Source organism: Paroedura picta, chromosome 8 (assembly GCF_049243985.1).
Source record: "Paroedura picta isolate Pp20150507F chromosome 8, Ppicta_v3.0, whole genome shotgun sequence".
Taxonomy (NCBI): Eukaryota; Metazoa; Chordata; class Lepidosauria; order Squamata; family Gekkonidae; genus Paroedura; species Paroedura picta.
In genome coordinates, this window is record NC_135376.1 from 12,268,970 (window position 1) to 12,292,311 (window position 23,342).

The following is a 23,342-nucleotide window of genomic DNA, read 5'->3' on the forward strand; positions in this document are numbered from 1 at the left end:
TGTCGTCAGGGAGGGGCAGCCAAGAATTCTAAATAACAATAACCATAATTATGATGGCCCTTCTTGTCACACAGAGAGTCGAGGGGAAGGGAGCGTGGGTAAATTATCTTAACTGATAATTCTTAACTGTACAAGGTCTTATAGATCTTATGTACAGGGTTTTTAATGTTGTTGGCTGCCCCAAGACTACTGCTGAAGAGGGGGTGGCCTGAAAATCCAATAAATGAATGAATGAATAGCTATGTGGTGGCAGTGCTTGGAGTACAGATCCAGTTACCTTCTGTGTGGCCATCAGTTTGAAGCCAATTGAACAGGACACAAAAGAGGGGGAAAGCAGAAAGAGCTGAGCATGCTGTCCTTGTCTCTTTCTTCTGCAAGCTCTTTTTCAGGAGTTCAGCAATGTTCAGCAGTCGGAAATTTAAGTGAACATGAATGTATGCGTGTGTGAGAGAGGGAAAGTTACAGGGCTCTACCCAATGTTTTTAAACTCCTCAACCAAATTAAGGGACTATTCCGGAGTTCCAAATGGTAGATTTTAGAATAGCCATTCCATGAAGGACGATATAATTCTAGCCAAAGTAATTTTCCATTGGGTCACATTATTAACCCAAACACTGCAGACTGGCCTTAGTGAATATGTTTGAGGCTTCACAGCCACAAGTGCAATGCAGTTGGCAGGATCCATGGAATCATAGAATTGGTAGGGACTTCCTGGGTCATCTAGTCCAACCCCCTGCACCATGCAGGACAGCCACAACCCTATCACTGACAGTGTAACCTAACACCCCCTTGAATCCTGCAGATTCTTTCCCGTAAATGAAAAGTCACACTTCAGTGTAGTCCTTACTCCATTGGAGGAAGGCTCCTCACTCAACTGAAGAAAGCTGTAGGATCCCAACTAGTATGATTGTTGTGTACAGTCTATTGGCAAACTGTGGCTCTCTATACGTCCATGGATACAATTCCCATGAGCCCCTTCCAGCAACTGTATCTGTGGTAAGGGGAACTTTCCCAGACCAGACAAGCACATGGGTCAGTGAACTGCCACAAAGGGGAGATAAGGAAATTGTCCTTGAACATAAGCAGAATTCCAGCAGGTTATATACCTCGGATCTTGTCTATGGGGGAGTAAGGTAAATCTTCCTGCCAGCAGATTAGCAGCAGCTGAGTTCCATCTTGGATAAAATTTTCTTTTCCTTTCAGATATTAAAGCCTGAGATACAAACCCATGGGCATGAGCCTAAGGAGAAAAGAGCTAAAGAGCTCTTGGCCCTTGGTTGCTAATCTATGGCTTGAAGTCTGGGGTCTGTATTAGGCAGCCTGGTTGATCAGAACCAACCTGGGATGTGTTTTTGTTGCTTATTGTGTTATTTGGAAAATTGTATTGGCATTTTATTTTTTTAATTTATTTATTAATCAGACTTTTATTTGAATTTTATCCCGCCACTCCCAGATGAGCTGGCTTTTGGCAGGTCATTTTGGATCCCTTTGGAGGGGGAGGGGAGAGGCATATAGATCTCATCTCACAGATAAATAAAACTGTTGTTCTCCTATGAAGCTTCTACATTTTCTAAGACAAAGCTTTAAAATCCTCTGTTTGGGGGGGGGGGACATGAACCTTCCTACATTTAGTGAATGTATAGGTGACGGTGATTAGGGTATGCAATGCGAAAGCCCAAGTAGTATACACTAAGAGTTTTTTTCAGGCACTAAACAGAAACAACCACTTAAGTCCTTTCACAAATGGCAGAATACTATGATACTTTCTGCTGATACATTTTTAAAAAGACAACAGGGGTTGGCTAAGTGGTTTAACAATGATAATTAAAAGTATGCTTCTTGAGCTTCTGTCAAGCCCATTCCGCACGGGCAGAAAAGGCTGGGGCGGTGTCAGTATGGACCTGAAGCTAATCCCTGTGTTTATAAAGAAGAAGAAGAGTTGGTTCTTCTATGCCGCTTTTCCCTGAAGGAGTCTCCAAACGGCTTACGTTCATCTTCCCTTTCCTCTCCCCACGACAGAGACCCTGTAAGGGAGGTGAAGCTGAGCGAGCCCTGATATCACTGCTCAGTCAGAACAGTTTTATCAGTGCCGTGGCGAGTCCAAGGTCACCCAGCTGGCTGCATGTGGGGGAGTGCAGAATAGAACCCGGCTCGCCAGATTAGAAGTCCGCACTCCTAACCACTACACTAATTCCAGGCCTGGCTCCTCCCCACCCTACGGAGGCCAGCAGAAGGCAAAAAATGCCCTGGACAGCTCTGTGGCACTTCACGGTGCTGTGGAGCGGACCAGGGCTTTGTTTTATTTTGCTGGAAGGTGGGATTGCATTCCTGCAAACAAGCCACCTCTCACACCACCCCCCTGCACCGTGTAACCTTCCTGACGCAGCTGTGTCCCCTTTAGGGACACATTTCAGCACCGGAGCAGATCCAACACTGAAATGCCAATGCTGTACAGGAACATTTTCCTCATGCGGAAATGACCATACAATTTGCAACATGGCTAAATCTGTGGATACTAAAATCTATAACTGAAACTATGAGCCGTCAAGACAGATTTTCTAAAAATCTGAAAATTGCCTGAGAGTTTTTACAGAAAAATCTGAAATCTTTTCTTTAAGGTTTAAAAACAATAAAGAGAGAAGAAAGGAAGCCCATTTTACAATGACTAGAAATTCTGAATACTTTGTAAAAGATTGTGCCTTTTCCAGTGTTATCATCTGACCTAGCTCAGTGCTGGTGTAGCTGGGAGACAATATGCTCACAGCTGCATTGGCTTTCTGATGTTCTACCATAAACCTGTACTTGCCTCCATGTAGACAAACTGTGTCTGGAGCGTGTCCAGAGGAGGGAAACAAAGATGGCAAGGGGTTTGGAAACCAAGACATATGAGGAAAGGTTGGGGGAGCTTGGTCTGTTTAGCCTGGAGAGGAGATGCCTGAGAGGGGATCTGATAACCCTCTTCAAGTATTTAAAAGGGTGCCATATAGAGGATGGAGCAGAGTTGCTCTCTCTTGCCCTGGAGGGACGGACCAGAACCAATGGGATGAAATTAATTCAAAAGAAATTCCGCCTAACCATCCAGAAGAAGTTCCTGACAGTCAGAGCGGTTTCTCTGTGGAACAGGCTTCCTCGGGAGGTGGTGGGTTCTCCGTCTTTGGAGATTTTTAAACAGAGGCTGGAGAGCCATCTGATGGAGAGGCTGATTCTGTGAAGGTTCAAGGGGGTGGCAGGTTACAGTGGATGAACGAAAGGGTTGTGAGTGTCCTGCACAGTGCAGGGGTTGGACTAGATGAGCCAGGAGGTACCTTCCACCTCCATGATTCTATTATTTGTGTGGTGATTTCTTGCAAACCTAAGGGCTCAAATGCACAGCCACAACTCCACTGCCCATTAAGTCTTTGCCATGTGTTTCACTAGAAGGGAAAGTGCCACAAATGTATGTGCTTTACAGATAGGGAAATGCTGTCTCAATTGGTATAAAAGATTAATCTCATGCAGGCATTCCATTGGCCCATCAGAGTACTGTATTAGGATAATTCTTGGTAATAAAATGAAACCATAATGTCTGGACATGTTTGACATTTAAAAGTAATAGTCTGACATAGTCTGACATATACATGTAATGCTAATGAGCTTTTAGTAAGTTCAAGTTTTGCATTTTTATTTTCACTAAAAAAACACAAGCCGTTTCTACATTCAGGGATGTTTTAAACTTAATATAAGAGCTGCCCTGTTGTATCAAACCATATCTAAGCCAGAACTCTTGTTTTCAGCAGCAGCTAGCTAGATGTGAAGGCAACAAATCTTCTCATCTTTGCCCCGAAAATCTATTACTGAGCGTGAGAATGCCGTAGCTTAGATGGTTGGATAAGGTAAAGATATCCCCTGTGCAAGCGCCGAGTCATGTCTGACCCTTGGGGTGATGCACTCTAGCGTTTTCATGGCAGACTCAATACGGGGTGGTTTGCCAGTGCCTTCCCCAGTCATTACCGTTTACCCCCCAGCAAGAGCAAGCTGGGTACTCATTTTACCAACCTCGGAAGGATGGAAGGCTGAGTGAAGATGGTTGGATAAAGTTATAAACTATGTGTCATGGGTTAGGGTTAGGGTTAGGGTTAGGATTAGGGTTAGACCAGCTGCCTCCTCTTCTGAGAATGAGGAGACGGGAGAATCAGGAGCTGTATCAGTGGAATGCACATCTGACCAGCTGGATGTAGAGGCAGAACCAGCAAAAGAAGCCTCAGAGGATGAGGAGGGACAGGGGACAAAAATCTGGCAGGGGACAAAGGGACACAATCAGCTTGTCTCTCACCTTTGGCATCTCCTGAGCCAGCAGAGCACAGCAGATGAAAGTTAAGATTTACAGCTCAGGAATGATGCAGGAGTGCCAGGCTATTAGCACAGTACCACTCAGTCTCGGATCCCATCACTGAGTTGATGGAAGACCAAGGACTCGATGAATGAAGAACGCCTGGGTTTCAATAATTAAGCGGATAAAACGCTAGAGGGCGTCACCCCAAGGGTCAGTCATGAACTGGTGCTTGCACAGGGGATACCTTTACCTTTTACCTTTACCTTAAGGCTCCTCTGCAGTGCTGCAGTCCTGAGATTCCTACTGGTAGCCATGGGTTTAATGGTATCACTAGATATCATTAAAAAAAATGGGACAGATTTAATCTAGCTAATTCCATACAAGCTCTTGGCACACGCGCTGATAGCTGCCATTCTGTCACGACCAAATGGAGCTAGATTTGAGCTGATACGTTTGAATGTGTTCTGCTTTTCTTTGCTTTTTTTTAAGAGTGAAAGGTACTGATTAACTCGACAGATTTTTAGCTATTAGAGCTTGCCCTAGCAATTATGTGGCAAATTAGGAAAGCCACAAAGGTCTGCTGTGTGAATAGCTCGGGTTTGAAGCTATTCCTCAAAATTGTCTGTAAGTAATATGGGCTTTCCCGGTGACTAATTGAATAAAAACTGTGCTTGTAAGCCTTTAAGTATATCATTCTGCAAATAATTTTTTTTTCCATTAATTTCTGGTAATGGCTACACAGAACCACGGTTTAGAAAAGACCAGATGCTTAGAGCGTTAAATGTTAGATGGTTCACAAAGAAAGCCGACAATGCAGAAGAGGATGGCTGTGGGTCAATCACATCCGATAACTTCAAGTGCGTAGCCATGGTTGGTCTGAAGTAGCACAATAAAATCAGAGTCCAATAGCACCGTTAAGACCAACAAAGATTTATTCAAGGTGTGAGCTTTCGAGTGCATGCACTCTTCCTCAGACTATGAACTAAGATCATAACAGTGGGACTATCGAAAGCTCACAACCATAAGGGCAGGCTTTGAAGGGGCCGGGGCAGCCCCCCACCCCCTTGTCCCCTCGGCCAAAGCCTCCTCTTCCCGCCTCCATTCCCCGCGAGTCCCCGGCTTCGACATGACCCTTGGAGGCTGCTCCGAGGGCCGCACCAAAGCCTCCCCTGGCTGCCCCCCTCCCCAGTGTTTCCCCGGATTCTGTGCAGACCTCGGAACTGCGAGGCCCGCATGGAAGGCTCCGCCGACCAGGCACCTACCTGGCAGTCAAGCGAAGGCGGGGAACGTTGTGGGGTGTGTGTGGGCGGGTCTGGAGGTGCTGCATGCCTCCTGACTGGTCAGTCTGGGACAAAGGGGCCAATCGTTGCCCCTCCATCCCGGACTGAGCCCACCCCCACACTCCTTAGACTTTTATTTATACCACGGAACGCGGTTTACAGATAAGCTTTTGTGCGCATGCACACAATATCTGAACAAGTTGGCATGTACACGAAATCTAATGCCTAGGATAAATGTTGTTTGAGTTGGGGCAGCAAGAGGAATTCTAAACATGAACTGCTAAAATTAATTGTCCATAATTTAAAAGACCAGGGTGTGGAATAATATATTGTAGCCTGATATCGTCAGATCTCAGAAGTTAAGCAAGGTTGGTACTTGGATTGAATACCACCAAGGAAGATTTAGAAGAGGAAGGAAATGGCAAACCATCTCAGCTTCTCATTTATCTTTGTGGGTTGCTGTAAGTCAGCTGTGACTTCACAGCACTTCACATACATGCACACATGAACGCACAATTTAAAGATATACGTTCAAAAATTAGGGGGGTGGGATACAATTATCTGTAGTGTCCTAAAGGCAAACTATGTATCCAAGATAGCTGGTTAATTGGCATAAACATTTATTAACAGGTGCATAAATAATAATAATTTGGGGAATTGTTGTTTTCTGCCCTTTTCTCTAAGCCAGGCTTTCTCAACCAGGGTTTTGCAACTGCCCCAGAGGGGTTTTGCCAATTGGGAGTGAGTTAATTTTGTATATATATAATTTAATTTTTAAAATATCAGGCAATATGACCATATATGGTTATGTTGACCCTCCACCCACCCATGGCCAATGATGGGCCTGGAAGGGTGGATAGGGACCTTGACCACCAATCCTTGCTGGTTGAGGCTCATTGCAGGTGATGGCAACTGGAATCCAGAGAGGTTAAGTACTCTTATTTTTAAGAACTGCAAAGGGGAGGCAATGAAGCAGCACAGGCCTGCCCCAGCCATGTAGGCTGCTAGGCTATTTCTGGCACTGGGGTAGGCATGGAAACAACACAGCAGCATAGGCCTTCCCTGACCCTGTTTCTATGGTGGATGGTGGAAGTGGCACAGAGTGGCATAGGCCTGCCCCAGCCCTGTTTCTGCAAACTCCCACTGCAGGCTCCCTTTGGTGAAGAACAACAAACTGGTAGCCAACCCAGAGTGCAGGTATTATTCTTTTCACAAATCATCTGAAAATATTAACATTTTATCATTTCCTGTGCCATAGGAGTAGCCTGGTATTGTCACATCTGGTGGAAATGTCTGGGTGATTGCACTTCTGATGACATTCATTCATTTATGTGGCTCAGGGGAGTTTAATCTGCAGTTTTCATAAAAACAGCACATTGTAAATAAACGTATGGGTTTGAACGTATATAACAGTTTTGACAATAGGAACTTGTGTCAAATAGAAATGGTTAACAAAATCAACAGTTAACAATAGGACAGTTTCCTCCAATTTCTGCAGTGTGGTTTCTATTCTTTTTGGCGAGTGCAGACTGATGGTGGGAGGGACCTCTGGATTCGAGTTGTTTACTTGTCTTGACCAAAGGCCTGGGGGAAGAACTCCAGTTTACAGGCCCTGTGGGATTGTTTTAGCTCTGGCAGGGCCCTGATGTCATCTGGGAGATCATTCTACCAGGTGGGGGACAGGACTGAGAAAGCCCTGGCTCTGATCAAGGTCAGTCGAGCTTCCTTGAAGCGAGGGATCACCAATTTATTGATGTTTCTGGAACGTAGGTAGAGAGGTGACTTTGGCGGCCGGGCAGGAAGGTGTGTCCTGCTCGGATCACTTTGGTGATTTTTTGAAGCCTCAAGAATGTTTTGGGGGCTTTCTTATTGGTAAAAAGGTTGAGAAAGGCTGCCCTATGTATTTGCTCCGGGGAAATGACATGGACTGTATTACTTCAGGTTACACATTTGTGGAAGTGTTTTTGTATTTTTTTAAGGAGAGTTAGGCACAACGTTGAAATGGCCACTATATTTCTCTTAAAATAAAATTCAAGATAATTTTGGTGGGTGATGTTCAGGTAAAACATCTGCCAGAATTTCAAATTTAATTAGAGGAAGGTTGATAAGTTTAATAGAATTTTTCTCCAAAGGGATTTGAATTTTTTAAATTTCCTTTCATGGTTACCATTTTGAAACCTGTATCTTAGGGAAATTATTTCTTTAAAGATGTGATTAATGGACCAGGACGTACATCTCTGAAGGTCTTACCTCTCTTGGAATCAATCTGGATACCATCTTAGATCTACCTGGTATTGCCACTTCCTGTTTCACTTGCCCATCCTCTGCCAGAAATAGGGCCATGTTTTAATCTATAATGGCTTCCTTGTGGCCTTACATCAAGTTCCAACACTATTTTCTTCTAAGAGAGCTTGTAAGAGTTTTATTTTTCAAACAGTATTCCACTGAGCTTGAAGGCAATGAAGGTTCTTTACCCCCTTGCATGAATGGTTCTTGTTTCTCAACGACAATATTATTCTAGAGATCTAGGCTTGCCAACTTCCAGGTGGGGAATTACAACTGATCTCCAAAATCACACCTCCTGGAGAAAATGGCAACAGTGGAGGGGAGATGGCAGAATGAGGTCTACGCCTTCCTAGGCTCCATCGCCAAATCTCAATGAACTTTCCAACTTAGAGCAGACAACTCTAGCAGCGAGCGAGCAGTGCTGTGTTGGGATTTTGTGAGCGATATTTAGATTGATTGAAGGAACAGTTCTTACACACCTGATTATTTCTCACATCTGCCTTTTGTCCATTGGGTATATATCTTTATATATTATATATTATCAGTAAATAAACCATATAGAACCCTATGTAGATATCTGCTAAATCAAGCAAAGGATTTTATTCCTTGTTGCCATTTGGTGAGGGTTAAGCAGTCTGGGCATCTTTTTTTGGATCTGAAGATGAGGTGACCTCTTGCAGTCACAAAAAAAGAAAAAAGAAACAGTTGCTTGGGATACACATTTATACCAGCTTTTCCATTTCATCCTTATCAAACACAACATTTCCATAATTATTAAAAATGGAGATAAGTGGAAGACAAATGAAAACAATGTATCATCTTTGTATTTGGTGAAATATAGAGAAACAGAGGTTAGGAAACATGCAAGAAAGTGTATAGAGAGACTGTTTCAAAAGCGTGTTAGTTATTATGGACAAAATTCGGTTGAAAGTGGGATGCAACATATCGAGAGTTCGTTTCCAGGAAACAAAAGCAAAACACCCTCTTTTTTTTTTTAACACTGTTATCATAGAACTTAACAACATTCTTTTTTAAGAAAAATTAAAATATGTAACAACAAGCAAGAAGACAAAACACATCAAAAATGGGAATTAAAAAGCAAATCTTCAAAAGAAGACAAGAAGTCAAAAAAATAAAAAAAAGAGGGGGAGAAAAAAGATTTTTCAAGGGGGTCCTTGTCATGCAAATCAGTTTGGCGGGAAAAAAAAATACCTTCATCCTCCGCACCTTCATTATCACCTAAATCATCTGCTTGTTTCTTTGTTAGGGGACCTAGGATTGAGAACGGAGAAAATGGAGGAAAAAGACAATTCAAGAATATACAAGACTGAGGAAAAAATACAGTCAATATTAAACTTCCAAGGATGTTTTCAAGAAAAACACTTGAGGGGGTGGGGTGGAGCACGAGTTTTCATCTTTGTTCTCGAAAAAGGATTTTCTTTCCCCAGCAGAATGTACCCTTAGGGTTAAGATTTCTTTTTTCTTTACAAGCAACTAGCATAAAAGGCAAATCAACATCCTACACATTACATGAAGAACTCAAGAACGAGCTTCTGTATTGCTAAAAAAAGACTCCTCATATAAAAAAAATCACTAAAGAGTACTTGAAAGTGTACTCATTTTCTGAAATTTTAATCAATATCTTTTTTAAAGTTCAGTTCTTCATTTTGTTGATGAAATTTTCCGATTTTGTTTTTAAAGAAGAATCAGGCTTTTAATATTTGCTCACAGGGGAAGAGACTGTGAAATTAAAACAAACAACCAAAAAAGCCCAGTTCTGACTTTTGCTAACCCAGCCATGCTAGCTAACGCTTGCCATGCTAACAGGTTAGATTTGGATTGGTTCATCTGTTAGTTCATAATTTAAATACAGCCCTGAAGAGAAGACTCCTTTGAAGCCTTTGACTACCTGCTGACATACATGTTAAAAAATTAAGAGGTTCCAAAATAGGATTAGCACCAAGATATAAGAAGGGCTGTTTTCACAGAGTTGATTACAGTCTCAGCAAGCCGAGGCATTATCATACAGTCAGTTCATAAGACTTAATATCATTCCACGCCCAAGATAGTTACTATTAACATGTGTTAGGAGATTATACATTCTTTACAGGAAGAAAATGGCTATGCCTGTCTCAAGCACATAGCACAGTCAATAATTCTTTTTTAATATATATACTGCAGGAGGAAAGTCAAAAGACATCATCAAACCACTTCTGTCGCCCATGTATTCCTCACACTTTAAAGCACAAACAAAAACCACTGAAACTCTGCATTACATTTATTTGTTCTTCCCCCAAACTAGCACATTTCCATGACATTCTGTAATCCACATGCAAGACACATACACGATTTCCCCCTACTGAAACCAGTACAACCATGGCACTTTAACGTTTTTTTTAAGGCAGCCAAACACAGAGTAGAAAAGCATAAATAAAAGTTTCTCATGCATAAAGTCACAGAAATAGGAAACAGGGTTGGAGGAGATGAAAGTGCATGCCAGAACCTAGAGGATGGGTAGGCAAGAACCATGCGTTAGCTCCCAGCAGTGTTGAAACATCTGCATTTATAAAAGCTCTGCTTCCTTAGTGATTATACACCAGTAAACTAATATGAGATCTGAAATAAGGGGGAAAGAATACTACCTTTCCGAACAGTGAGCTACCCAGAAGTCGGAGTGTTGGCCTGGAAATAGGCATTTTAGAAATGGAACCAAGCCACACACACACAAATAAATTCAAATCAATTACCTTTAAGTCTCCAGGAGTCTCAAAGCTGAAATTGTGGCAGAAAGGAATGCTCCTCTCTGCTCATCATGGTAGCTCATAAAAAGATCTGTTCTCTGCTGCACTTTAGCGCCTCTACTGGCTGGATGGTGGTATTTCAGCTATCCGAAAATTAAAAACAACAACACAGATTTTCACTAGACCCTGGCTTGGTTCCTTGGTCTGAGCTGCCTTAAGACTTCCAGTTCCCTCTTACCTGCTTGACTATTTGCCTCCTTTCCTTAAGGATTATTGTTTCCAGACCATTAGCCTTGACGGTACACTACAATGAATCCAGCAAAAGCATTGCTACAAATCAATCCGAAACAGATCACACTCAAACATTTTATATCATGAACTAGCATCAACCATCACTAGTAGTTGTAAACTTTTTTTTTTAATGACATCACTGTCAATTTTATTGATTGGTTGATTGATTGATTCTTGATTGATTTCTTGATCACTGCTTGGGGCAGATTACAACAATATAATATCATATAAAATAAGCTTCCAATAAAATACAATAAAATACAGTAACGTGTTAATTTCTAATCTACCCTTCTTGTTTTACACTTGAAGCTGGTCAAATTTAAGAAGCAAAAAAGCCATTCAAAATTGAACATATACCAGAAAAGGATCTATATCACAGCACACAAGCCTACGTCACACTGAGTCAGACTGTCACCGTCAGATTGTCTACTCTGTTGAATTGTCTATTCCTCTCCCCACTACAGCTCTGATAGGGCTTCTCTGTGAGAACAGCCCAAGTTCACCCTGCTGGTTGCATGTGGAGGAGTGGGGAATCAAACCCAGCTCTTAAGATTAGAGGCAACCAAGAGGAAATTGACTTGCTTCAATGGTCAGTACAGTACTGGTAGAAATGTGAAAGGATACAAGCTATACTCGTGGGAGTGTCCTAAATTTGGTGGTGTGTGGGGAAAAAACTGCTAATGCAGTTTAAGACAGGTTACAACTTTCTGTATATCTCTTTGTTCATACTTCTAGGAGACGGGCAGGATTATGTTGACAACAAGACAAGAAATCAACATATGCTTCTTACCACTGGAGAAGTGCTAGCACTCTAACTGGACATCAAGCAGTTCCAATATAGGTTGTAAAAACCTGGAATAATCGGTAATTGACAGCATAGTTACATAAGTACAGTTAAGTATAAGAGAGGAAATAATAGCTTCCTGCAAAAATTATTCCAGTTCTGTGTGTGTGTGTGTGTGTGTGTGTGTGTGACCTCCCTTACAGGGTTTTCAATTGTCTGGAGAGCAAAAAAGTCAAGTCCCTTTAATAAAAGCTTCATAGGGCATTACTTACTGTTTGATGTTATCTACCTCTGTCTTGGACTGCAAGGCGAACAAACCGGTCAGTCCTAGAGGAGATCAGCCCTGACTGCTCCTTAGAAGGCCAGATCCTGAAGATGAAACTCAAATACTTTGGCCACCTCATGAGAAGGAAGGACTCCTTGGAGAAGAGCCTAATGCTGGGAGCGATCAAGGGCAAAAGAAGAAGGGGACGACAGAGAATGAGGTGGCTGGATGGAGTCACTGAAGCAGTCGGTGCAAACTTAAATAGACTCCGGGGAATGGTAGAGGACAGGAAGGCCTGGAGGATCATTGTCCATGGGGTCGCGATGGGTCGGACACGACTTCGCACCTAACAACAACAACAACCTCTCTATCAATGAAAAACTTCTGTCCATTTCTACATATTAAAGAGGCTGGACATTTTCTTCCTGAACTTTGAACAACCCAGTTTCCCTTTTTTTTCCCCCAAATAAGTTTTGGGGGAACTTAAAGAGGCACATTCCAGTCCTGTGAATCCTTTCCTGGGAATAAGGCCCAGTGCACAGAGCTCAGCACCCCTCCATACAGATCTGCTTTGGATCACTCTCTGATGCATTGAAGTGTAGGTTTTCATTCATGGGGAGCCCCCAATGAACTCTGAACCCCTTTTTCCCCCTTGCACGTAGCCTACTGCGACCAAAGCCCTAATTCAATCTTCTTCAAAACATTCTTTTCAAAGTAACCGGCATCGGAAAGAACAACATGTCACATTTGAGGCTCTCGATAGTTGACAGTAGAGCCTGAAGGAATATATTTAACGGCCTCCATCAAATGGCCAAGGAAGCAGTAACATGGGTGAGTTTTAATTATTTCAGAGTACATAATTAGTTTCCAGTTAGCTTTGCAGCAAAGCCATTTTTTAAAATTATTTTACAAGGAACAGAAGTCTCGTTTGATGTAAGTGGCTGGACAGATACAGTAATGCTAAGATGGCGGTGTTGGAAAACTCCATCAAGTTGCAGTGGATTTATGGAGACCTCTCATGGAGATCTCTTTCAAGACAAGAGGTGTTCAGAGGGGTTTGCCATTGCCTGCCTCTGCCCAGTGACCCTGGAAATCCCTGGTGGTCTCCCATCCAAAGACTAATCAGCTCTGGACCCTGCTTAACGTCCAAATAAATGGCAAAAGTGGCCTCGCCCGGGCCACCCAAGTCAGTATCTAAACGTACTAGATACTTTAAACTAGAATAGTGAAACAGGAGTTGTTCTAATCCAGGCTTCTCCCTGAGACTCAGTGCTGTCCATTCTTATAGTTAACAAGGAATGGAAATGAGCATTTTCAACAAAATGTGTAGCTCTTACCTTTTAGTAAGTCCACTAGCTACGATGTGCATTCAGATTCAGAGAGCCAAGAAATGGCCAAGGGAAAACAATGAAAAGGGGGGGGGTGGCAATAGGAACTACTTGTAAATTGCTTCGCCCTTATCTTTCTGATCTGAAAATCTCCAGGGGAATCTTTCTTACTTATACCCCGCTTTTCTTCCAAACGCACTTTTCTGCATTTTCTTTGCACAACAGCCCAGCATTGTAGACTAGGTTGAGTGGAGGTGTGACTAGCACAAGGACACCCGGCAAAATTCCACGGCAGAGTTGGAATCCAACCCTGGATCCCCCAGATCCTAATCTAACCCTCTAACTACTACACAATACCAGTTCTCAGTCTGGTCCATCCTTTATCCGGGCCCATTAGGTCTTTATTTTTGACAACCTATTTTAATGTAAAATGCATGCATTTATCATTGTTGCTTGTGCAGCAGCATTATCTATCAGCTATAAGTATATATACAATATGGCTTGGATCCTAGCCTCCTTTCCCCCTTTTGCTATATACTTTTGCTTATGGAAGCAGAAGTATATAGCAGTATATCCTGACAGTCAGAGTGGTTTCTCAGTGGAACAGGCTTCCTCGGGAAGCTCTCCATCTTTGGACATCTTTGGACATTTTTAAGCAGAGGCTGGATAGCCATCTGACGGAGAGGCTGATTCTGTGAAGGCTCAAGGGGGTGGCAGGTTACAGTGGATGAGCGATAGGGTTGTGAGTGTCCTGCATAGTGCAGGGGGTTGGACTACATGACCCATGAGGTCCCTTCCAACTCTATGATTCTATGAGTCTATGGAAGAGAGAACCATGTTTACCAATACTACCCGCCCACATACATACCCACAACCCAGGGTGTTCCTGGGGATCCAGTGAACAATTTGGGGGATTAAAGAAAGCTACCACAAATCGAATCCTATTGCATTGTTTATCGAATGGCGCATGTATCAATTGTACTGTTTCCCTCCACGCAATCTCCCTTGAGTCCAAGTACAAAAGGTGAGCAATAAATATTGTAAATAAACAAATATCACATTTAGCAGCTGAAGCACTAAAGCTGCTATTTATGCTACATCCTCCTAATTGTGCTACGCAAGATCCAAGCTCATATAAGTTTAAATAAACAGATAATGTGAAATAAACAAAATATCAATTCCTGGATTTCCCCCTCCCCCCCCCAATATTCAGTTATTTTGGGGTCAGCAGGTATGGTTCTCTGCTTTGGACAGCTGATTTTGTAGATTCATGTCCGAACATTATGTTTTTATATGCAATATACACAACATTTATATGCACAGTTTGCATCATCTATATACTGAACAAATTTAGAGTCTACTGGCACTTTTAAGACCAACAATTTTTTTATTCAAAGTATGAAATTTTATGTGCACTCACACTTTCCTCAGATACAAAAATGATGTATCCGGGGAAGTGTGAGTGCACAGGAAAGCTCATAGCTTGAATAAAAAATGTTTGGTCTTAAATGTGCTACTGGACTCTAAATTTGTTCTGCTGCTTCAGACCGACACGGCGACCCACTTGAATCATCTATATACTATTATCCATGCATGGCCCCCATCTGCAGACAGCTAAATCCGCATATTGGGGCCATGCAGAGACTAAGCAGATCGTTGTGCACACTTGGGGGACTCCTGACGTTCGCAGAAAAATGTGATATATTTAAAAAATGCATGGGGGATTAAATCCCACCCCCCCCCCCAAGTAAAACAGCATTGAATGCACTTACCTATAGCAGTTAGAGGAGGCTTCAGCAGTGGTGGCTGGGGGAAGTCTCTGCTGGCTTGCTTAGAGCAGCTCCAGGTAAGCCAGCACAGTCCCTCCCCGTAGCTCTCCAGTGAGCCATATAAATGGGAGGGGGGGCTGCTGACTCACCTGGATTTGCTCCAGGAGAGCTGCAGATAGCAGTGGCGGGGCAGTCTCTGTTGGCTTGCTAGGAGGGGCTCCAGGTGATATGCAGAAAGCTGCCAAACAGCCCAGGGTGAGTGGAGGAGTGGAGCGAGGGAGTACAGATGGGATTTCCCTCCCAGTGAGTCTCACTGGCCCCCCACTTGTTTTATTTGTATCGAATGAATGCTGATTTATTAGTATACAAATCATGATGAAAAGAGATGCATTTACACCCCCACCCACCCTCCAATAAGCAAGAAATTGGCATTTTAAAAAATGTAATGGGAGAAGCAAAAGCGAAATGTGAATTTTTCAGGTTGAAAGCAAGGATAAAAAAAAATTAGCCATCTCCATCTGTATTCTGTATCGATGTAACGTGCAGTGAAATGAAATCAAATGTGACTTGGATTGTATAATCGGCGTCCCGCAGTTGCCAACAGGATATGAGCATGTTGATTCAGTCATAACTTCCAGGAAGTCCTACAGCTCTAACACACAGCGCTAACTTCACTAGCCGTGCCATGCCCATATGGGCCAGCTTCTCCAAGCACATAATGTAATTCAGTTTTCTATTCATTATATTCCTCTCCAGTGAATAAACAGTATATTTACATGCTGGGGATTTAGAACTGTTTTAACTATCAATCCCTCTCTACAAAATGCACTGGAGAGTAGAGCTGGAAGAGGTGGCTAGGGAATTTTCAGTATGCTCACCAGAACACAGCTCTCCTCAGGTCTCGAAAGCAAAGCCTGGTTAGCCCTGGCTAGAAATCGGATGGAAGACCACCTAGGAAGCCCAGGGTTGCGATGCAGAGATAGGCAATGACAATTTACCTCTGCCTATCTCTTGCTTTTAAAGCTAGGTGGGGTTGCCATAAGGCAGCTGACATGATGGCACTTTCCACTATGGGAGAAATCTTTTAGAGAGACAAAGGGTCCCTGCATGGTAAGGTAAAGGTCAAGGTATCCCCTGTGCAAGCACCGAGTCATGTGTGACCCTTGGGGTGATGCCCTCTAGCGTTTTCATGGCAGACTCAATATGGGGTGGTTTGCCAGTGCCTTCCCCAGTCATTACCATTTACCCCCCAGCAAGCTGGGTACTCATTTTACCAACCTTGGAAGGATGGAAGGCTGAGTCAACCTTGAGCCGGCTGCTGGGATCGAACTCCCAGCCTCATGGGCAGAGCTTTCAGACTGCATGTCGCTGCCTTACCACTCTGCGCCACAAGAGGCTCCTCCCTGCATGGTAAAAGGAGGTAATAACCTGTGAGGATTTCCTTGGACTGGTGTGAGAAGAGTTTGCTTCAGGGAAACTGGTGCTTCTAGGAAGGAAGATTGGGATTCTAACAGAAGATACCAGCCTTCAAGAAAACCAGGGGAGTTCAAAGGAATTCAAAAGAAAAATACTGAAGTGTTTAGGTAAACACAGAAACAAAAGCCTCTCGGTTCCCTTTTCCTCAGGGGAAATTTAGCTCAGGCTAGTGCTCATCCTGCTTCCAGCTCAGGGCCGGTCCCAGCCCAATTTAGGCCCTTGGTTGCCCTGCAACAAGGGAATGTGGATTCTTGTTCTGGGAGCCTATGTCAGGCCAGGCCCATCTGGCAGGGAAAAATCGGGCCATCCAGCTCCTCCTGCAACCTACAGGGTCCCATACAGGACAATAAATGTCCCAGGTAGCTCCACAGTGCAATGCAATACCCCATTCTTAAACATGAAAAATGGGCCCCTGCCACCCCCAGCTGCCTCGTTTGGAGGCACCAATCTGGGACAGACTGGGTCTAGTAGGGGAAATGCTCCCCAATACAGACTCGGGGACAGGTGGGGCAAACTGCCCTGGTGGAAATATTTGGTGTCAGCCTGGCATGGCGCCGTCAGTACAGAAAAGGTACAGAAAAGTACAGAAAAGGTCAGAAAAGAACTCAGAAAAGAGCTCAGAAACTAAAAAAGGGCTCTTATACATCTCAAAAGCCTGTATTTGGGGTCTGAAAAATGTAAAACAACTGAAGTTTACAACGAAGTTGTATCTCCATGTTCCATGTAACCTTTCCCTGTACGTCAACTAAAATCTTTTTATTTGGCTGGACGTCAACTTCTTCTCCATTATGAGTTCCATTATGAGTTCCATTATGAAAGAGTTTTAGTACAGAAGGCTCCTTCACTATACCTTGTTGTTCCAGACCTGAACTAGAAGCCAAATCTTCTGTCACTGGCAAGATGGCGCAGTCCGCTTTACTATTCTCAATTAAGAAACCATGCTACTTGGGCAACTCAGAGAGTGAGGGAACATACTTTTATTTTTGTAGGGAAAAATTTACGTCAGTGTAGGGAAGTGATGTAGAGCAGCGGTCCCCAACCCCCGGTCCGGGGACCGGGACCGGTCCGTAAATCAGTCGGTACCGGGCTGTGGCTCCTCGTCCTCCTCCCTGGCTGCTGCCTTGGGGTCTGCCCTGCCACTCTGCCGCTGGCTCACCTTTGGTGCTCTCCAGTGGCCACCATGGCTTGGGTTTCCCCCTCAGCATAGCACTGCACAGCTGCTGCTGGCAGCGCCCCCAGTGGGCAGCAGGAAGAGAGGGGCACTCGCGGTAAAGCAAGTGGAGCAGGGGCTCAGGCAGCAGTGACGTCCCTCAGCAAAAGACATCCCCCCCCCCCGGGCCTCAGTAAAATTGTCAAGTGTTGACCGGTCCCCGTTGATAAAAAGGTTGGGGACCACTGTTGTAGAGGGCTTGTCATATATCCCTCCATCAGAAACATCCCTTTAATATTCCCAGGCAAGCCTGCAAAGTTGCTATCCAGTAATTCTGGGACATACATGATTTTGTCTTCAGTGACACAAAAGGTTTTGTTCACAGAAAGAGCAGTCATAAAAGGAGCCACAAGCTACAACTCTTAAGCACCCAGTACAGCTTATTTACAAGGCATGCCATAGCTATAATCTATAGCCCAAACAGCTTTCTACTGGCTGCAAAACTAACCCACAAGAAATCCTAATTAATGGATATCTCACCTCACGTCAAGTTCAGCCCAGAGGGAGATTTTCAGCCCCTAGGATTCAAATCTACTGACTGTACACCACTTTTCTCCCCAGTGAGGAACAAAACTGGCTTACCACACCAATCTCCCCTGTTCCCTTTGACCCACACAACAACCCTGTGAAGCAAGCTGGGTTGAGATTGCTTAACCCAAAGTCAGCTTCCATGGTAGATTATGGATTCAAACCTGGTGAGATAATATCTCACACGGGTAGAATAATCTGTATCTTTTGAAGCTCCACTGATCTGAGATTGCTATAGCTCAGGGGTAGTCAGCCAGTGGTCCTCCAGATGTTCATGGACTACAATTCCCATGAGCCCCTGCCAGCAAATGCTGGCAGGGCCTCATGGGAATTGTAGTCCATGAACATCTGGAGGACCGCAGGTTGACTACCCCTGCTATAGATGACATGGGAACTATTTGCAGGAAGGGAAAAAAGAAATCTGCTACTCTGCAGCGGAGCGTCCTATTTGATTTTAGCACCCCAGAAACAGTTAATGGGCAGGATTGAAAGCCACCTGGAATATCTTGAGGACAGAAATGCTAAAATGAGCTCAGGCAGTGAGCACAGGTGGCCCCCACCCTCAACAGAGTTAAAAACCACCAGTGTATTGAGCTCTCCCTTTCCCTTTACTACCTTTCCCTCCCACTTGCCTGAACACTCCAACCCATAGAGTTAATTAAGCTAATTGCTGACAGTGACAGAATTAGTTCACTAAGCTTTGCCCCACCCGAAATATCTTTTCTCTCCCCAACCAGCAGGAGAAGAATAAGCCATAAAGAATGTCTCCTTGGAAGCTTTCAAATGCCAAGAGGGAAGCTAAGGATTTAGGCAACATGGAAGAGCATAGGTTCAGCTGCTGCTGGATTGGCTAGGTGCTGCACGAAAAAAGTGGCTAGGAGCATGAAGAAGAGAAGAAGGGTTGGCTCTTATATGCTGCTTTTTTCAACCTGAAGGAGGCTCAAAGTGGCTTACAGTCGCCTTCCCTTTCCTCTCCTCACAACAGACACCCTGTGAGGTGGGGGAGGCTGAGAGAGCCCTGATATCACTGCTGGGTAAGAACAATTTTATCAGTGCCGTGGCGAGCCCAAGGTCACCCAGCTGGCTGAATGTGGGGGAGCGCAGATTTGAACCCAGCTCGCCAGATTAGAAGTCGGCACTCCTAACCACGACACCAAACTGAGTTGAACAGGAGACGGGAAGGTACAGCTTGTGCTTTTGCGGTGAGACACAATGGCGACACAATCTTTCCTGCAGTGTGTTGTGCATTTCATCCTGCATTCGAGCACTTTGTCGTGCAGGAAATGAACGGAGGGGGAACATAGCCAAGAGATAAGAAATAGTCTTTGCATGCAGGGGTCTCCAGGTTCAATACCAGTTAAGTGGATGTGATAGTCAGGGGTGTGAAACGCCCTCTGCCAGTCAATCGGCAGTTCTGGCCCTGGTAGACAAGTGATCTGACTCAGCATAAGGAAGCCTCATGTGATTTTATGTCCTTTACACATGACCCAAGCAAGCCCCCCGCCCTGAAAACTGTGTAAACTTCCTCTCCCTCTCATGGAAGCGGTCCCAACCCTTAAATGCTTGTGTGAACTTCAGAGTGTGTGATTTTGTCATCCCTTGATCTTTTTATGCTTATTAATTTAGCCCATTTCTGCATGGCCTCTTCAGAGCCCTGCTCAAACTGGCCTAGAATGAAAAAATATTAAGCCACTAGACATAAACAGCATTTTTAAAAAATCCCTAAAACTTGGAACCCTTTAAAAGCTGAGAAAAACAAACAAGCCGCTAATTAAACGCCAGTGTGAAAGATGTGCTTTAGCCTGGCCCCTAAATGTTAGCAAATTAGACACCAGGAGACCTTCAAGGGCAAGGTGACCAGATTGTCTCACTTCTGGAGGGACATCTGGGGCCACCTGGCAAATTGTACTTATGTTGAAATTAAAAATTATATATTACAATACTATTTTTGCACTCTATGTGTTGTATGAAAATTTGTGTTGCTCCATATAGACTAAATTTTTAATCAAGAACCCCCCCCCCCAGTCAATGGTGTCCCGCCTTAGCAATGTTAAAACCTGGTCACTTTAGGGAAGGTATTCCAAAGGTGAGTAGGTAAAAGGTAAAGGTAAAGGTATCCCCTGTGCAAGCTCCGAGTCATGTCTGACCCTTGGGGTGACGCCCTCCAGCATTTTCATGGCAGACTCAATACGGGGTGGTTTGCCAGTGCCTTCCCCAGTCATGACCGTTTACCCCCCAGCAAGCTGGGTACTCATTTGACCGACCTCGGAAGGATGGAAGGCTGAGTCAACCTTGAGCCGGCTGCTGGGATTGAACTCCCAGCCTTATGGGCAAAGCTTTCAGACGGCTGCCTTACCACTCTGCGCCACAAGAGGCTCTGGTGAGTAGGTACCACCACCAAAAATACCCTGACCATTTCTGCATGGAAACATCCAAGTTGCGTCACCTCCTTGCTTGCTTCCGGAGAGGAATCTTCTCCTGAGTTTGCTGCCTGCCTTGTCCTGGGATTTTGCTTCCTAACAAGTCAGGTGGCTGAGTAGAAGTCAGGACAATCTGCTCCCTGCCCCAAATTTCGGCTTGTCAATCACTGTGACGTGGCATCAGCCACCAAGCACTTTGCAGTGCTGTATTCTCGCATACTAGCCCCCCCCCCCCGCCAACACTCCCAAACGTAGAAAAATGATTTTTATTTTTTTTTAAATCAAGATCCGCATAGCAACACAGATCCGCCACAACATATAATGATTTCAAGTGAGCGAAGCAGTGTTTTCATGTCTTCCCTGCCTCCGTCTGCAGGAGAGCTCGATTTGCAAGCAGCGCAGAGGGGTTAGGGAAAAAAAGCAGTGAGGTGACCCAGCTCTATGCCTCGGCTCCCTCCCACAGGGTCAGGCTACAGTCCCTTTACAAAAAGAAAGAAAGAGCTCGTCTCTCCCCCTCAGCGCCACCTAAGCATAAGTCAAGGAATGCATGCATGAAGTGGACTGGGTGTAATTTCATCACACTGGAACTGTGCAGCAATGCATTTCCATCCTTTTATATTAAATATATATACGCAAGATTGTTTCTGCAGTGCAGCTCCAGGGAGCAGGTTCCCTGGGTGCCGTAAAGGTAAGAACCAACAATCTGAATTGTGCCTGGAAACACTTGGGTAACCAGTGCAAACATCTCAGAACTATAGTAGAACCAAACCAGGGAGGCCGGGAGCCCCTGGGAGGGCCACGGAGTCACTGCAAGCAGCCCACAAATTTGTATATGCTCTAAGCATGGTCATTTTGAGCTTTTTGTTCTTATTCCTTTTCTCAATTGACAGATGTAACAGCACAATTGCTATGGGGGGAGGGGTCTGCAACATGTTTGGGTGTTCACAGGGGGTCCTCCCTTTGAATAAAAAGGGCTGGGAAGCACTGCCCTAAGGACTCCCCCACAAAATGTGCGAGTTTCTTGGCACGACGGGAGCTATTGGAAGTGTTGAAAAGGGATGTAGACTTAACTGGAGCATGTCCAGAGGAGGGCAACAAAAATGTAGGGTTCTGGGAGCTTGGTCTGTTTAGCCTGGAGAGGAGATGATTGAGAGGGGATCTGATAGCCATCTTCAAGAATTTAAAAGCGTGCCATTGTAGAGGATGAAGCACAGTTGTTCTCTCTTGCCCTAGAAGGATGGGCCAGAACCAATGGGATGAAATTAACTCAAAAGAAATCCCATCTAAACATCAGGAAGAAGTTCCTGACAGAGTGGTTTCTCAGTGGAAGAGGCTTCCTCAGGAGGTGGTGGGTTCTCCATCTTTGGAAATGTTTAAACAGAGGCTGGATAGCCATCTGACGGAGAGGCTGATTCTGTGAAGGTTCCAGGGGGTGGCAGGTCACAATGTCAGTTATAGGGTTGTGGGTGCCCTGCATGGTGCAGGGGATTGGATTAGATGACCCAGATGACTCTATGATGCTATGTTCCCAAGCACTGTTCTTAAAACTAATCTGCACATTACTGAGAGAGAGAGAGAGAGAGAGAGAGAGAGAGAGAGAGAGAGAGAGAGAGAGAGACCAAAAAGCATTTTAGACCATCAGCAAAACACAAAAGCTCCACATTCCCTAAGTAGACATTGGCTTTTCCGAGACATTTTCAATGCCAGCACAACATTTCTCTTGGAAGAATGGCTGGATTGTTTAGCCTGTTGCATTTCACAGGGACATACAGCTACTTAAAGCTTTTTTCCGTGAGCGGAGCTTAAAAGGAAATCAAGCCGTGCGGGGCTTTGTGAACGTGGCGGCAGAGCAAGGACAGAGAGTCCGAGACCAGGCCTCTCCTGCAGCTGCACTCCCTTGCTAGGTTCAAAGCACACACTGGTTTCTCCCAGTGGAAATTTTCATTCCCCCACAGGGACTATTGAACAATGGACTATTAAGAAAAACAGAGCCCTGTGAAGGCAGAATTGAAACAAAATACCTCTGCAGCCTCTCACACTGAAGTGTACAGATTAAAAAAAAAAAGATCAGTCCTTTTTTGCAGGTTGCTAGGGGAAAGTTGACAGCCGTGGAACAAAGCTAACTTTTTTTTTTTTTAATTTGGTGGAAATGTGGAGGGGAGGGGGGAACTTAGATAAGGGTGATGGGAGAGAATGCGCATTCAGCAGGGCAGATAAAGCCACAGGGTCTGTGACAATATGCTCCAAAGGAGGCCTAGTCTGCACACAATAGATAATGCACTTTCAATGCACTTTAGAAGTAGATTTTCCTGTTCTGCACAGGAGAATCCAGCTGCAAAAGTACACTGAAAGTGCATTATCCTATGTGTGCAGAATGGGCCCAGGTTAGACAGGGTGTATTTGGTGCATTATTTTGTGCAAAACAGATCCATGGGCAGCACAAAATTGGGGTGGATAGTGGTCTAGGACTCACGTAAAGGCTGGGAGTGCCGACCCTTGCTGGAAAATATTGACGGAGGGGGGTCAAAATGATCCTACCCCGAATGCCCCCCACCGTGAATTTCCAACAATTGGAGGAGGGGTTTGATACATAATTCTTCCTGCTGTCAGGAAATACTCTCAGCAGTTGACGATTCTAGACCAAATTTCATT

At 44.4% G+C, this 23,342-nt stretch overlaps 1 protein-coding gene across 11 annotated transcripts in view; it reads right to left on the bottom strand.

Moving 5' to 3' along the window:
- Positions 1 to 23,342, bottom strand: part of NLGN1 (neuroligin 1) — a 692,408-nt gene that overhangs the window by 352,502 nt on the left and 316,564 nt on the right. For 6 of the 11 annotated variants that reach the window (XM_077348372.1, XM_077348376.1, XM_077348367.1 and 3 more), the window contains one exon: positions 9,091 to 9,150. The exons of 3 other annotated variants lie outside the window; for them this stretch is intronic. In XM_077348372.1, the coding sequence (XP_077204487.1) occupies positions 9,091 to 9,150 (60 nt within the window). The remainder of the gene's footprint in view (positions 1 to 9,090; positions 9,151 to 23,342) is intronic. 2 more of the 11 variants (XM_077348375.1, XM_077348371.1) reach the window with 1 other exon arrangement.